Raw genomic sequence first — 12,563 nt, 5'->3', positions numbered from 1 at the left:
ACGGTCCTCGTTTACTCTGAACTATGCACACTACATCTCAAGCCATATTTAAAAGCTGATGCAGTTGTTGCCTTAAGTGCAGCGGGCTCTTTCTTCGTCCCGGGGGGGGGGGAGCCCCAGTCAGAGTATCTTCGTATTGACCGGCCTTTGAGACGAGTCTCCGAGGAGGCGTGGACCTCACGCTGCTCTCCTTGAAGCAGACCGTGGTCCCGCCGTGCCACCTGGAGACCCGCTGAGACGTACAGTGCACTGCTACTCGTGCATTTTAGAGCTGGGTGCTGAATTATTGAGAGAGTGGATGAGTCAATCTAAGCGCTGGATGTCTCACCCCTGTGTGTGTGTTTTTTTTTTATTTTTATCTTGCCATATCAAGAAATAAATGCCTGAAATCAAACAGAATGAGAATTTCATTTTGTCTCTCACTTGCGTGATTTGCTTCGGCTTTTGAACGAGATTGGCTTTGGAACAGCCAATTCCTGCAATTTGAGTTTTCGCTAAAGGAATTATGGGTTTATTTTAGACCTTTATTTTCTTGTCTCATTCCTTTGTTGCTATGGTAACCTTCCACATCCCCCCCCAAATTGCCCCTTCGTCTGGCTGATGGGTGGTCCTTTTTCTTTTCTTCAACGAGGCTGGTGCTCATGCAGAGCTTTTTTGTTGTGTTGTCTCTATCTGTTTCTCTCTTGTTGTTTGTTGGAGAAAGGAGAAGGCTGGAGACCAGACGACAGCAAATTGATCCGGTCACAGATGGAGACGTGTGAGTCGAGTCTGAGTGGTTCAGGCCTCCGAGTGTCACGTTTTCTCTCGGCCCTCCTGAAGTGTGGCGTTCCAAACAAAACATTTGCACCCGAGAGTCTTCCCTGTTTTCTTTCTTCTCTCTCAACACACACTCGTTATTAAAGTCTCAAACGCTAGTTCGTGATACAGAATATAGACGCCCCTTATCTGGAGAATGTTGTGCAAAAAGCCTGTATCAAAAAGAGGAAGTGCTACCTTCTTCTCTGCCACATCCTTCTCATTTGTGCTTATCTTCCCTTTCGACCCTGTGACATGTTATTTTCTTTCAAAGCGACGGTTTGAAATTCAGACCAGATAAAGTACAGCCCTCCACTTCTTATATCGCTGTTTTGACAGTCTGTGGAAAACATCAGTTAGGAACTCAATCCAGCTGAAGTCACCCGATTCTGTCGAGCCGCTCTCAAGAGTGCCGAAGGTAAGCTTATTCAAAAAGACTTCTCGTTTATGACCCTGTTTGAAAGTTACTGTCAACCACAGGAAAAGGAAGCCCCACACACATAAAACACACAGGAAAAAGTAAAGTTTCTCACTGGTAGCTTCTCTCTCCTCCAGATCCAGGAAACAACAGTTTGACACGCTCCAGGTCACGTCTGTTTTGTTACTTTATGTGTTTGCTGTGCTTTGTCTCAGACCAAAAATGTTCAGAGGAAGAGGTGCAGCCCTGCAAATCTGTGGGGGGCGATCTACAGTACTTGATCTGTTGAGCGTACCACTAAAAAAAAGAGGAGAGGAAGTGAGGAAACTAAACATCTTCCTTTTTCAATTTGACAAGTTTTTGACCGGTTCAGTTGTGTTTTTATAAACTTTTTAAAGGTACTCGATACGAAATTCAGATATCTACTTCCTCCACATGTCGGCAGCTAACGGTGCTAACAGCACTAACAGAGCTAACCGTGTTAACCTGCAACACGATCTCATCCCACCTCGTCACATACTGACGCTTTGTCAGACCCCTCGGCGTCACTTTTCGGTCGCTGTAAACAACGTGCTTAATGTCTGTGTCTTAATCTAAAGGCCTTAAAACTACTATGTTTGTACAGTGAAAATAACGACCCGGCTCGCCTATGTAAACAAAGCACAGAGAAGTTCTGATTACAACATACAGAGGGAGAGCGACTTCATACTCTGCTCAGGTAGACATTAGTCCTCTATATCTTTACATTACAATAGTAAGTTTGCTGCTATATTAATGCTCTGACACCCATATATAGAACCTAACACCCTCAGTCATAAGAAAACACTTTCAAAACCCAACTCTAGAAATCCACTGAGCACAAGATCTTTTTTTTTTTTCTTTGGACCCGAGAAGCAGAGATTTGGACGTACAACAAGATTTTCATGCAACAGTGAGCTGCCTGGCAGTGCAATCAGCATCTTCTACTTCTTCTGGTCAGCAAGTAACTCTCCTGCAGCAGCTGGAAGTTGAGCAAATATGGTCCAGGACACTGTTGAGAGAGAGAGAGAGAGAGATTTTCTGCCAAACATGTTGATGGAGAAAGTGTTTCTTCGTTCTTCTGTGGTTTTTATATTAAAGCTCTTCTTTCTCTGCAGGTTTTGCTGCCAATATCTCACCTTGAGGAGAAGCGATGGAGGAGGCTGCCATCTTTGAGTATCACAAAGAGGAAGACACTGTGGACATCGAGTATTTTCAAGGTATTTAGACTGCTGAAGTCTCAAATCAACTCCTTTAAAAGCACCATAGCAGTTTTATTTACCACATATCCGATATTTAAACACCTTCTTTCCCCAATTCTGTGCAACCATCTGTTTCCATTAATTTCCATTTGATATGAAAATCTATCAGCAGACTTTAGTTGTGTATAATCACTCATAATGAACATCAGGTCTGCATCATTAATTTTTTGCCAAAGTTTTCTCAAACATTATCATCATCATGAGTTAATGTAGTGCAGATGTTTCAGTGTTATTATGAACGTTTAAGGAAACAGTTGCCTATTTACACATCCAGCACACGGAGCATCATTCATTTAGAGTCATGTTTCTGGCCACATGGTGAATATAAGAAGTCCAATATTCACCCTCTTTTGAGCCATAGTTTGGTCTCCACCATCTCCTGAGGGGAAATATCTGCCCTAAATGTTTTACCATGTCAACCAGCTAGTCGCTAACATCGTCTGTCTGTTGAGAAAGGATAAAAATAGTAAAGTTGTTGGCCATTAAAGAAAAACAATGAGCTGAAAGACGCTAAAATCCTCTGTACTGCTATAGCTAAAGGTGCTCTTTACGATATCCAGAGTGTTAGCAAACCACTATTTGCTAAGATATAGAGGAGTAATGTCTACCTGAGCAGAGAATGAAGTCGCTCTTTGTGATTAATCTGAGCTTCTCCGTGCTTTGTTGTCATAGCCGTGCCGACCACGCATGGTTTTAGTGCATGTTTGTGCATATGAGCGCACCCCACTGGCTAACTCGTGCACTCGTACAGCGGTTACAGCTGATAACGCTTTCTAGACTGACAGCGCCGTTGCGGAAGCGTAGCACCCACCTTACGGTTCCCCACAGGTTAAAGGAACAGTGTGTCGGATCTAGCGGTATCTAGCAGTGAGGTTGCAGATTATAACTTCTCCTGTGTGTGCCGAGCTTGTAGGATTACCCTCTCTAGAGCAAGCTGTTGTAAGAGTAGCGTAGGTCAGTTGGAGCAGAGCTAGTGCGTAGCGTAGCGTAGAGTGTGTGTGTACGTGAGAAGTGAGTCCTGAAGCAAGAGAGCGAGAGCGGTGGGCGATGAGAGTGAGTAACGTTATCGACTCCGGCCCAAGCAGGAAAAGTTAACAGAGTTTGGTTTGTCCGTTCTGGGCTACTGTAGAATCATGGCGGTACAACATGGCGGACTCTGTAAAGAGAACTCGCTTGATATAAACGGCTCATTCTAAGGTAACGAAAACACAACAATTCTTATTTTCAGGTGATTAAACACTAAAGAAAACATACTTATTAAAATGGTATTCCATTTTTTCCAATAGATCCCCTAAATGCTACACACTGGTCCTTTAATACGGTTAGCTCTGTTAGCATTGTTGCCGTTGTTAGCACCGTTAGCTACGAGCTGCCAGCTCAGTCGTCGCCGTGTTGAGAGCCGTGCTGAGGTAACAGAAATGCTCCCTATCTCGCATTTAGCACCTTAAATCTAAAAACATTTTGTAGTGATGCATTATCACGCCACAATACTGTAAGATTGATAAAAAAAAAGTAATGCAGACTAAATGTTTGGAGTGATTTATTACGCAGCTCATGCAAGATTCAGGACTCTGCTAATTAATTTAATTTCAGAAATGAAACCACTGGCCTCCTGGAACTGCAGGAAAATACATTAAAAAAAATGCATGTCCGGACATCAAAAACTTGTCAACAAAAATGGAAATGTGTGTGTATTTTAGTTAAGGAGCAAACACAGGTCTTTTAATATAATTCAAAGTGCTAGTAATGAGCTGTCAATCACAGAATTACAGCATTTAAAAGGCTGTAAAATAAGAAAAATTGCTATCTGAGCAACGCAGTTTGTTTATATGTTCACACAGGAGAGAAGCAGAAGATTATTCAGCCAACGTCTTTAAAAGACCCCAAACTTGAAAAGCTAAAGGAGGTAAGAGATTAATTCCTGCTATCTATCCACACATAGAGCTTTGTCTGATTCTCTGTCTTCTATTAAACATTTACTGTAACATCAAAGCTCATCCTGGACGACACGGGGAGTGGTGTCCTGAGTGGGCCGGAGATGAATGCTACACAGGAAATACATTACAGAGCCTGCATGTATATGTGTGCAGTGAAGAGTATGAATAATATCTGACGCAGGCAGAGGAGTGGAAGGATCGGTGAAATTTTAATGAACAGTAATTATCAGAGGTGATGGGAGACGGATCAGAGAGTCACGGCGAGGAGTCGTCTGCAGAGTCTGCTGGGTCTGACTTAAAAACAAGGTTTTGATTGGAAAAGATGGCAGCAATGCAAGCGGCAGGGAATGCATAAATAACTCAATAAAGCCTGACATGTCTCATATGTAGAGCTGAGAGGACAAACAAGGAGTTATTTGGGGGGAATATTTTGTATTTGTCATCATTTCCATCTACTTCAGTATCATTTCTTTGAAAATCGATGAAGAAATTAAATAAAAAACAAGATTTCATGCTGTTTTTTTTCATTCAGACACTGGAAACAGAGAAATGTATGCAAGGAGAAGAAAATGTTTGGTGCATCTGACTGTGATGTATTGTGTTTGGGTAGGCACTGGTTTATTGGATCAATAGCACTTTGAAAGTGGAGCACATAGTGGTTCAGACTCTGGAGGAGGATCTGTACGATGGACTGGTGCTTCATCACCTGCTGTGTGAGTATTTGTGTGGTTGTTGTGCTATCATTTATCATTTCCCTACTTCCACTCAATTATTATCTAAATTTGCAGTTTCCCCTTGTAGTTCACCTAAAAGCTTGTCATTCATAATATCCAAAACTAGGGATGCACCGATACCGATACCAGTATTGGCTATCGGGTCTGATACTGTGTTCATGTACTCGTACTCACAAAACGGCTCCGATACAACTTCACCGATACCACTTTACAGCGATGTTAACCTCTCGTCCCCATCTTTCGGGTCATATCACACGCGCTCACGCTCCAACTCCCCAACGGTGCGGGCGAGACGGGCCGGCGATGCGCCCAGAGAAGTACTCGTATCAGTACTCGGTATCGGCGAGTACCCAAATGTAAGTACTTGTACTCGGTCTGAATTGGTATCGGTGCATCCCTAACCAAACAGTTATTGCCAGTAAAACTATAATAATGATGATTCCCTGATTTCCACAGCCAGGTTGGCCGGTGTGGACGTGCCGGTGGAGGAGATGGCGCTGACCAGCCCTGCTCAGATACGCAAGCTGGGAGTGATCCTGGAGGAGCTGGACAAGAAACTGGGCCTGAAGGACAGCAGTCAGATCAAGTGGAACGTCAAACGTGAGTCATGCAGCTGACTCGGCTTCAACAACAAATAAGTATTATAACCTAATGTTTTCAGTAGTAATTAAATTCCAGTTAGTCGCTCATTTATTTATAAGATTCAGAACCTTTTGGCCTTTCTCTGCTGCCGTACTGGGAGGTGGTGAGTTATCTCATATCAGAGCAAGTTGTTTTTTTGTGTGCGTGTTTTGTTCTGTGTGTTCGCCTATCAGTCATCCACAACAAAGACCTTCTGGCCACTATTCATCTACTGGTTGCCATGGTGAGATCTTTCCAGCCTGATCTGGATTTGCCACCGAATGTGAAGGTTGAAGTTGTAGTTATGGAAGTGAGTTCAGCTTTTCCACTTTTTTTTTGTCTCCAAATTGTGTCCAAAGGTCCAAAGTGTGTGCTCAATTTTTGGTGAATTTCCCTGCAGGTAAGCAGAAGTGGAATAAAGTCAGATCTACAGATGGAGGTCCTGACGGAGGAGAGGTGAGCAGATTTCTGTCCTGTGTCATTCTGTGGATGTGAGAAAAAAAACATCTCATATATATATATATTTTTTTCTTTTTCCAACAGGGATGCCGGCTCAGACTCCCTCAGCAAGACCGAAAGTGAGTAAAGAGCTGTCGGAGGTTGAGCCGATTTGACATTTTGAATGTCATTGAAGCAGCATTACAGCAGGCGATGACTTTAACACACTTTTCTGGCTTCCCAGGGGAAGATCCCATCGAGCAACTGCTGAAGCTTGAGGCTCACAAGGTCAACACGGTGAAGAAGGTATAACAAGGAGAGGGAGAGAAGTGCTGAGTTAACTCCTTCATCTCCACTGACAGTGAAAGAGCAAAATGTTGTGGTGTTAAGACAGGAAATAAATAAGTACAATTTGTTTTTGGCCTTAACTTGTAAACCGACATATACTGTAAACATGATGAATGATGCCTGAAATAATCAAATAGGAAAGGAATGCTTCTCTATTTTATAGTATTTGCGAATGGATCAAAGTATTCAAAGCAATAATATTACTTTTTTTTACCAACAGTCCAAACCCCAAAGATATTCAGCTTATTAGTGACTTCAACGATTAATTGATTATCAACATAGTTGCCAATTATTTTTCTGTCAATCAACAATCGATTAAAGGTACAGTGTGTAGGATTTAGTGACATCTAGTGGTGTGGTTGCAGATTGCAATCAACTAAGTGCCCCTCCGCTCACTCCTCCCTTTCCAAGACCGCGGCAACGTGAGCCGCCGAGTGCAAAACTGTGGTAACGCTGTTTGCGTATACAGAGACAAATTAACCTACAATTAGTGCATAACTTAAGTTGTTTTGCAGTTTGAAAAGTTGATATTGATATTGTAGTGTTATACAATAGCATCAATGGCCAATTTAAGTTAATGATGATAACATTAGGCTATATGAATACATTTAGAATTATTAATTATATAATTTGAATTACAGAGTCAAACAGGATAATGTCAACATAATTATAAAGTGTAATTTATATAGGATTTTTAAACTCAAAATTGCTTCAAAGTAATGAAATATGCAATCCATCAGTGAAAAAATTGGTGATGAGACGAGTTCTCCTAAATCGTACAAACCACTTAAGAACAAATCTGTTCGTACGAGTGGTTCTAGCATGAGGCCCAATGCCTTTGAGAAAACATATGATTGCGTATAATCCATTGTAACAAACTCAAGCGTTTGCCAGGCTTTGATGAAGAATGATACCCTAATATGTCAGCTAATAAGACCAACTCTACCTCTTTTTTTCCATTTTCAGGCCATCTTACATTTTGTCAACCAGAATATGTCGACCGTGGGTCTGCAGGTGGCTGATATGGACAAACAGGTAAAATGCTGAACACTGTTTTTGAGCACTTACAAGCTTTCCATTGATGTTTTTATCCTGAGATTATATCACCTTCCTTGGACGGACTTCAATGTCTGCGGTGTATTTTCTGTCCAGTTTGCTGACGGCGTGATTCTGCTGCTGCTGATCGGACAGCTGGAAGGCTTCTTCGTCCCGCTCTGTGACTTCAACCTGACCCCTGTCAGTCAATCTGAGATGGTACGGTATAGATCCAGTATGGATTCCTTACACATTAGTAAGAGGAGTTCATCCTCAGAGTGGTCATAGAGAGACACACACACAATACCTAACTTTATTTGTAACATATTTATTCATTCAAAAATCAACTGGTTAAAAGACAAATTATCATTTTCAATTAGCATTTTTGAGTGATATTTTTTGAAAGTGTAGATATACACCGACTGCATTATTCTAATTCAAAAGTACAATCATAATACATTTTTTTTATTATTTCTAATTTCAGCTAATCTAATTTCCCACAGAGGATAATGAGCTACAGTACAGAAACCTGATGCCTATTACAATATAAGATATGATCAAATTAATATTTTACAATTCCCCATAATAAAAGTAGATGCATAATTACTTCTGTGTCACTTCTAATGATATCTTTGATCTCACTTTACTTGAAGCAATAGGACGAGTCTATGAAAAAGTTCTGACTCTTTTATCACAGATATGAAGAGTTTATGAATAACTTACTGTATAAGAGACACTGTGACGCTCCGTATTAGACTTCTTTTATAGCTTAAAAACTAAACAAGCTTCTGGTTATAAAGACATTATATATTATCAGCTTGATCCATAAAACTTTATGGTCGATTATGTCTCAGTTTCATAATGTGCTTAACATCTGTACGATGACTTATAATGCCCCAATTCACTTTTTACCTTTTTTTTTTTAACCATTTTATAGCCAATATATTACATTTGACTATCACAAAATCATCATAAATGTGCAAAATTAAATTTATATTTCTAATCCTGTAATATAATATACATTATTCTGAAATGAACAATTCTGCGTAATAAGTACTTTTTTATTTTTGGTACTTTAAGCCAGCGGTTCCCAACCTTTTTCCTAAGAGACCCCTTTTCTATCATTGAGTAAACTGACGACCCCTGACAGCAATTAATGAAATGCTGAAATATAGGCCAACAGTATATATGTATATACACTGTATATACAGTGCATATACAGTGTATATATTTATATATATATATATATATATATATATATATAAAACACTGTTTTCCACCCTGTGTTTCACAGGGGGTCGCAAGGCCTTCTGGATCTTCCTTGAAAAGGAAAATAAAATATAAATAAATAATTAAAAAAATATATTTATTTATTTATTAGTTTATTGATATTTATTTATTTATTCATTCATTCATTTATATATTTATATGTATATATGTATATATACATATATACATGTGTATATATATATATATATATACTGTATATATAATTTATTTATTTATTTTGTAAGTTGTCCTAAACCAAGTTTCTACCAAGAATTTCCTGGTAATTTTAGTCCTGGATTACTTTTCAAGGAAGATCAAGAAGGACCTTGCGACCGCCTGTGAAACACAGGTTGGGAACCAGTGGTTCAGTGTTTTAAGCTAATACTTTTGTACTTCTACTGAAGTAAACATTTTAATGCAGGACTTTTACCTGTAACAGAGTATTTCTACACTGTGATGTTGATACTTTTACATAAGTAAAAGATCTGAATTCTTCTTCCACCACTTAATAGGTAGTTGGTTATACTTAAAATAGTACCTACAAATACTGTAACTATAGCAACTATAATCTCTCAGCACTCATATGGAACTGTTATGAAAAGTTTTACCAAAAGTATGTACAAATATATTGGTGGGTAAATAGCACAACAGAATTTTCTATGTTTTTATCTTCTTTATTTTTATTGTCCGGATTTTGTGTTTGACATTTTCATCTCTTTGACCTCTAGCTTCACAACGTGACCTTGGCCTTGGACCTCCTTAATGACATCAGCCTTCAAGTGTCCAGTGTTGATCCACAAGGTGAGGAAATAACACACACTGCTCACATGATATACACACTTGTTGGCAACAGATTTTACTCAAATTAAAATACCAGGAGCACAGAGGATGAAAACAAAAAAAACAAAAAACAGATGTGCCTGTGAGTGAAATGATTGCAACAGAAAAACAGCAGAGCTCCAAGACCGCAATGTCAAACTAATTTAGATGATATCAGCTATCAAGAGCATTTATCTATGTGATGGGGAAACGCCAAAATCGTTTTGTATATCAGGCGAGGGCGGGGCGGGGGGGATCGCCCCGGTAGTTTGAGTTAATCTCCGCTGCTCTGTGGCGTGTGTGTGTGTTTGACAGTGTTTTGGAGGGAAAGCTGGAATTGCTTGCGGAATATGAATGAGTGCGACTCGTGTCTCGATGAGTATCACTGCGGATGATTGGCTCAGTCCGAGGTCATCATCATTCATTTAGCGAGGAGAGCGGCGAGGGAGACGGTCTCAAGGGGACGATGTCACTCTGGAGCCCGGTGATAGACACAGGGATTTAACCTCCACGCTATGGCTACATATACTGTGTGTCTGGAGGAAGATATGTTATCTGTATTCATGAGCGCTGCTACTGTATACCATCCAGTTATCAGACACATCCCAGAAATATTCTGATTGTATCTGTAAAAAGTCCTCATTAAATCTTCTGTTTGTCAGTTTCAACTTGCAACTGCCAGCTATCAGATTTCCCACCGTAACATCACACTCACTCATGATTTGTGGCGTAAATTTATGAGTGTGAGCATTCAACCAAATAATCATACAACAGTGAAAGCATCACATTATGGAAATGTTATGGAAATTCTGCTTTATTCTTGGTTTAATAAGCACAGCTTAGGTTCATGGTATACTGACTATATTTGGTGAAACCAGCGAGCAACTTTGGGGTCTGAAAAGTGAAGTTGTCAAATGTACTAATAGCTGAATCCAGAGTTATTTCCCTTCCTCCGTTCATTTGCATGAGACCCAGACCGAGTTAAAGGAAACGCTAAAGCACCTGCTCTTTGGGCCCAAAGACAGCGGATGATTGCGGGAAGATCCGTGTTATTTTATACTTTTTAAGCTTTTTTTGCTTCATGCGCCACTGAGCAACTTTCATAGGAATGAACGGGGCCCCACCTCCGACGCTGTCTCCAGTTCTCTTTATACATATATATATTACATATATATTATATATATATACATCAGATTTACAGTTATAGATAGCATTTCTTAAGTTATGATAAGATAGGAGCTCTGAGATAGGACACAGCTGTGAGTTTAGGGATTGCTTCTGTAATCGGAAGATAGGATTTTTTTTCTATCTTTGAAACATAAACTAGGACAAGCAGTTATGATATTTTTCTGTAACGAGGCCCCTGAACCTCAACATCATCCATCACCTTTTGGATGAACTGTAATACAGACCTCACTAATGCTCTTGTGGCTGTATGGGAGCTAAAATCCCTGCAGCCAGATTAAAGAAATCCTGAATAGAAGACGAGTTATAGACGGCTGTTATCGTGGCATATTAAGGCCGGTGGTTCTGGAATGAGGTTGAGATCAACAATCACAGATGGGTGTAATGTTTGCGTGTCCACTTTTGGCCGTGAGGAGTAAATCAATCGGAAAAGAGAAAAGTGAAATAGAGCGACTGACTCAGTGAGTTACCGACTTATCTAAGTGTGTGAGGCGATCAATAGCGAATGGATCTACTTTACTTCCCTGCAGATCCATTATTGACAAGATGCTCTATATTCTCTCTGAGCTTGAATCACAATCTCCACAGTATTACCTGCTGGCCTGTGCAACTGTGAAAGCAAACCCACAACAACACGATAACTGTTAATGTAAGGACCAGCACAATTAATCTAAGCCAGGAGCAAGTGGTTAATTCAATTCATTTTTAGTGTCTTTTTAATTACCAGCATAATTGCTGTGATGGAATGAGGAATCCCAGCGCTGAGGGGTCTAAAACGAGAGCGCGCTGCGTGCATTAATTAGGTTAGCCGGTGGTGGAGTCGATCTTAATTCACATTCATTCAGTTAGTGCATCTCACAACAGAGTGCAGTTTTGTTGGGATCTCGTCTCACCGAGGACGTATTGATTAAATGTCCATCTAATGTCGTTTTTTCTGATCTATGACCTGTTAGGATGGATAGTGAGAATAGTTATTAACTTATGTTGCTAACGTTGGTAAAAGCATCCTCTGGTGGTTCTCACTGACTTCAGTGGTTTAATAGATGCTGAAAGTGCATTATATAAATACACACTAAATGTCTTCTGTGTGGTTTGTGTGACAGATATTGTCTCTCAGGACGACGCTGCCACCTTGAAGGTCCTGTACGCCCTGTTCAAGAAGCACAAAGGGAAATGAGAGAGGAAGAGGGACTCCTCCACCACCAGGACTACAGACGGAGCTGAAGAAAAGTTGGAGTGTTTGGCCAGCTAGTGGTTTCTTCTGTCTCTAAACTGTTAAACAAATTCTGTGCATTATGTAAAAGGGTGAGGTTGACTGTTCTTGGAAATTTTGCTGATGCTCTCTTTAAAGCTAATTTAAAATAAGTACAAGAAGCTAAAGTAGCTTTAACAAGTCATGTGTAAACAACAATATCAGTGTCTAAGGGGCCCGGTCAGACCAGCATTTACCGGCATCAGAATTTTGGAGCAAAATCAATTCATTTCAATCAAATTGTCGCGGTTAGTGCATGTATTCATGGGGTCAAAGTTAATCCACATGGTTATTTCTCATAGAGCTTAATTTGATGGTTAGGTTGCAATCTGCCGTAGTGTTTATAGTTGTTCCCAGGCGGCAACCTTCGGGTCTAAGAAGTGAAGTCAATGCTGAAGTGCCTTAAACTTGCATTCTTTCTAACAGCCAGCA

At 40.2% G+C, this 12,563-nt stretch overlaps 1 protein-coding gene across 3 annotated transcripts; it reads left to right on the top strand.

Moving 5' to 3' along the window:
• Nucleotides 1-960: 960 nt before the first annotated feature.
• Nucleotides 961-12,104, top strand: parvg (parvin, gamma). Of its 3 annotated transcripts, none has more exons than XM_037768509.1 (13): nt 961-1,213; nt 2,350-2,451; nt 4,335-4,399; nt 5,041-5,143; nt 5,621-5,764; nt 5,980-6,095; nt 6,186-6,241; nt 6,329-6,363; nt 6,468-6,529; nt 7,538-7,606; nt 7,724-7,825; nt 9,604-9,676; nt 11,983-12,104. In XM_037768509.1, the coding sequence occupies exons 2-13, from the start codon at nt 2,385-2,387 to the stop codon at nt 12,054-12,056; spliced, it is 966 nt and encodes a 321-aa protein (XP_037624437.1). In that variant the 5' UTR covers nt 961-1,213; nt 2,350-2,384; the 3' UTR covers nt 12,057-12,104. The 3 variants fall into 3 exon arrangements, with proteins under 3 accessions (XP_037624437.1, XP_037624438.1, XP_037624439.1); XM_037768510.1 differs by lacking the exon at nt 961-1,213 and adding an exon at nt 1,272-1,381; XM_037768511.1 differs by lacking the exon at nt 961-1,213 and adding an exon at nt 1,438-1,531.
• Nucleotides 12,105-12,563: the final 459 nt, after the last annotated feature.

This window comes from Sebastes umbrosus, chromosome 4 (assembly GCF_015220745.1).
Source record: "Sebastes umbrosus isolate fSebUmb1 chromosome 4, fSebUmb1.pri, whole genome shotgun sequence".
In the NCBI taxonomy this organism is placed as follows: domain Eukaryota; kingdom Metazoa; phylum Chordata; class Actinopteri; order Perciformes; family Sebastidae; genus Sebastes; species Sebastes umbrosus.
Note: the sequence above shows the minus strand (reverse complement) of the source record. Positions and strands in the feature narration are given on the sequence as shown.

Bases quoted from the DNA above. Each gene is read 5' to 3' on its own strand.
- parvg (XM_037768509.1), top strand. From the start codon at position 2,385: ATGGAGGAGGCTGCCATCTTTGAGTATCACAAAGAGGAAGACACTGTG. The intron at 5,765-5,979 runs GTGAGTCATGCA...TTCGCCTATCAG, and splicing joins GATCAAGTGGAACGTCAAAC to TCATCCACAACAAAGACCTT. The intron at 6,242-6,328 runs GTGAGCAGATTT...TTTTTCCAACAG, and splicing joins GAGGTCCTGACGGAGGAGAG to GGATGCCGGCTCAGACTCCC.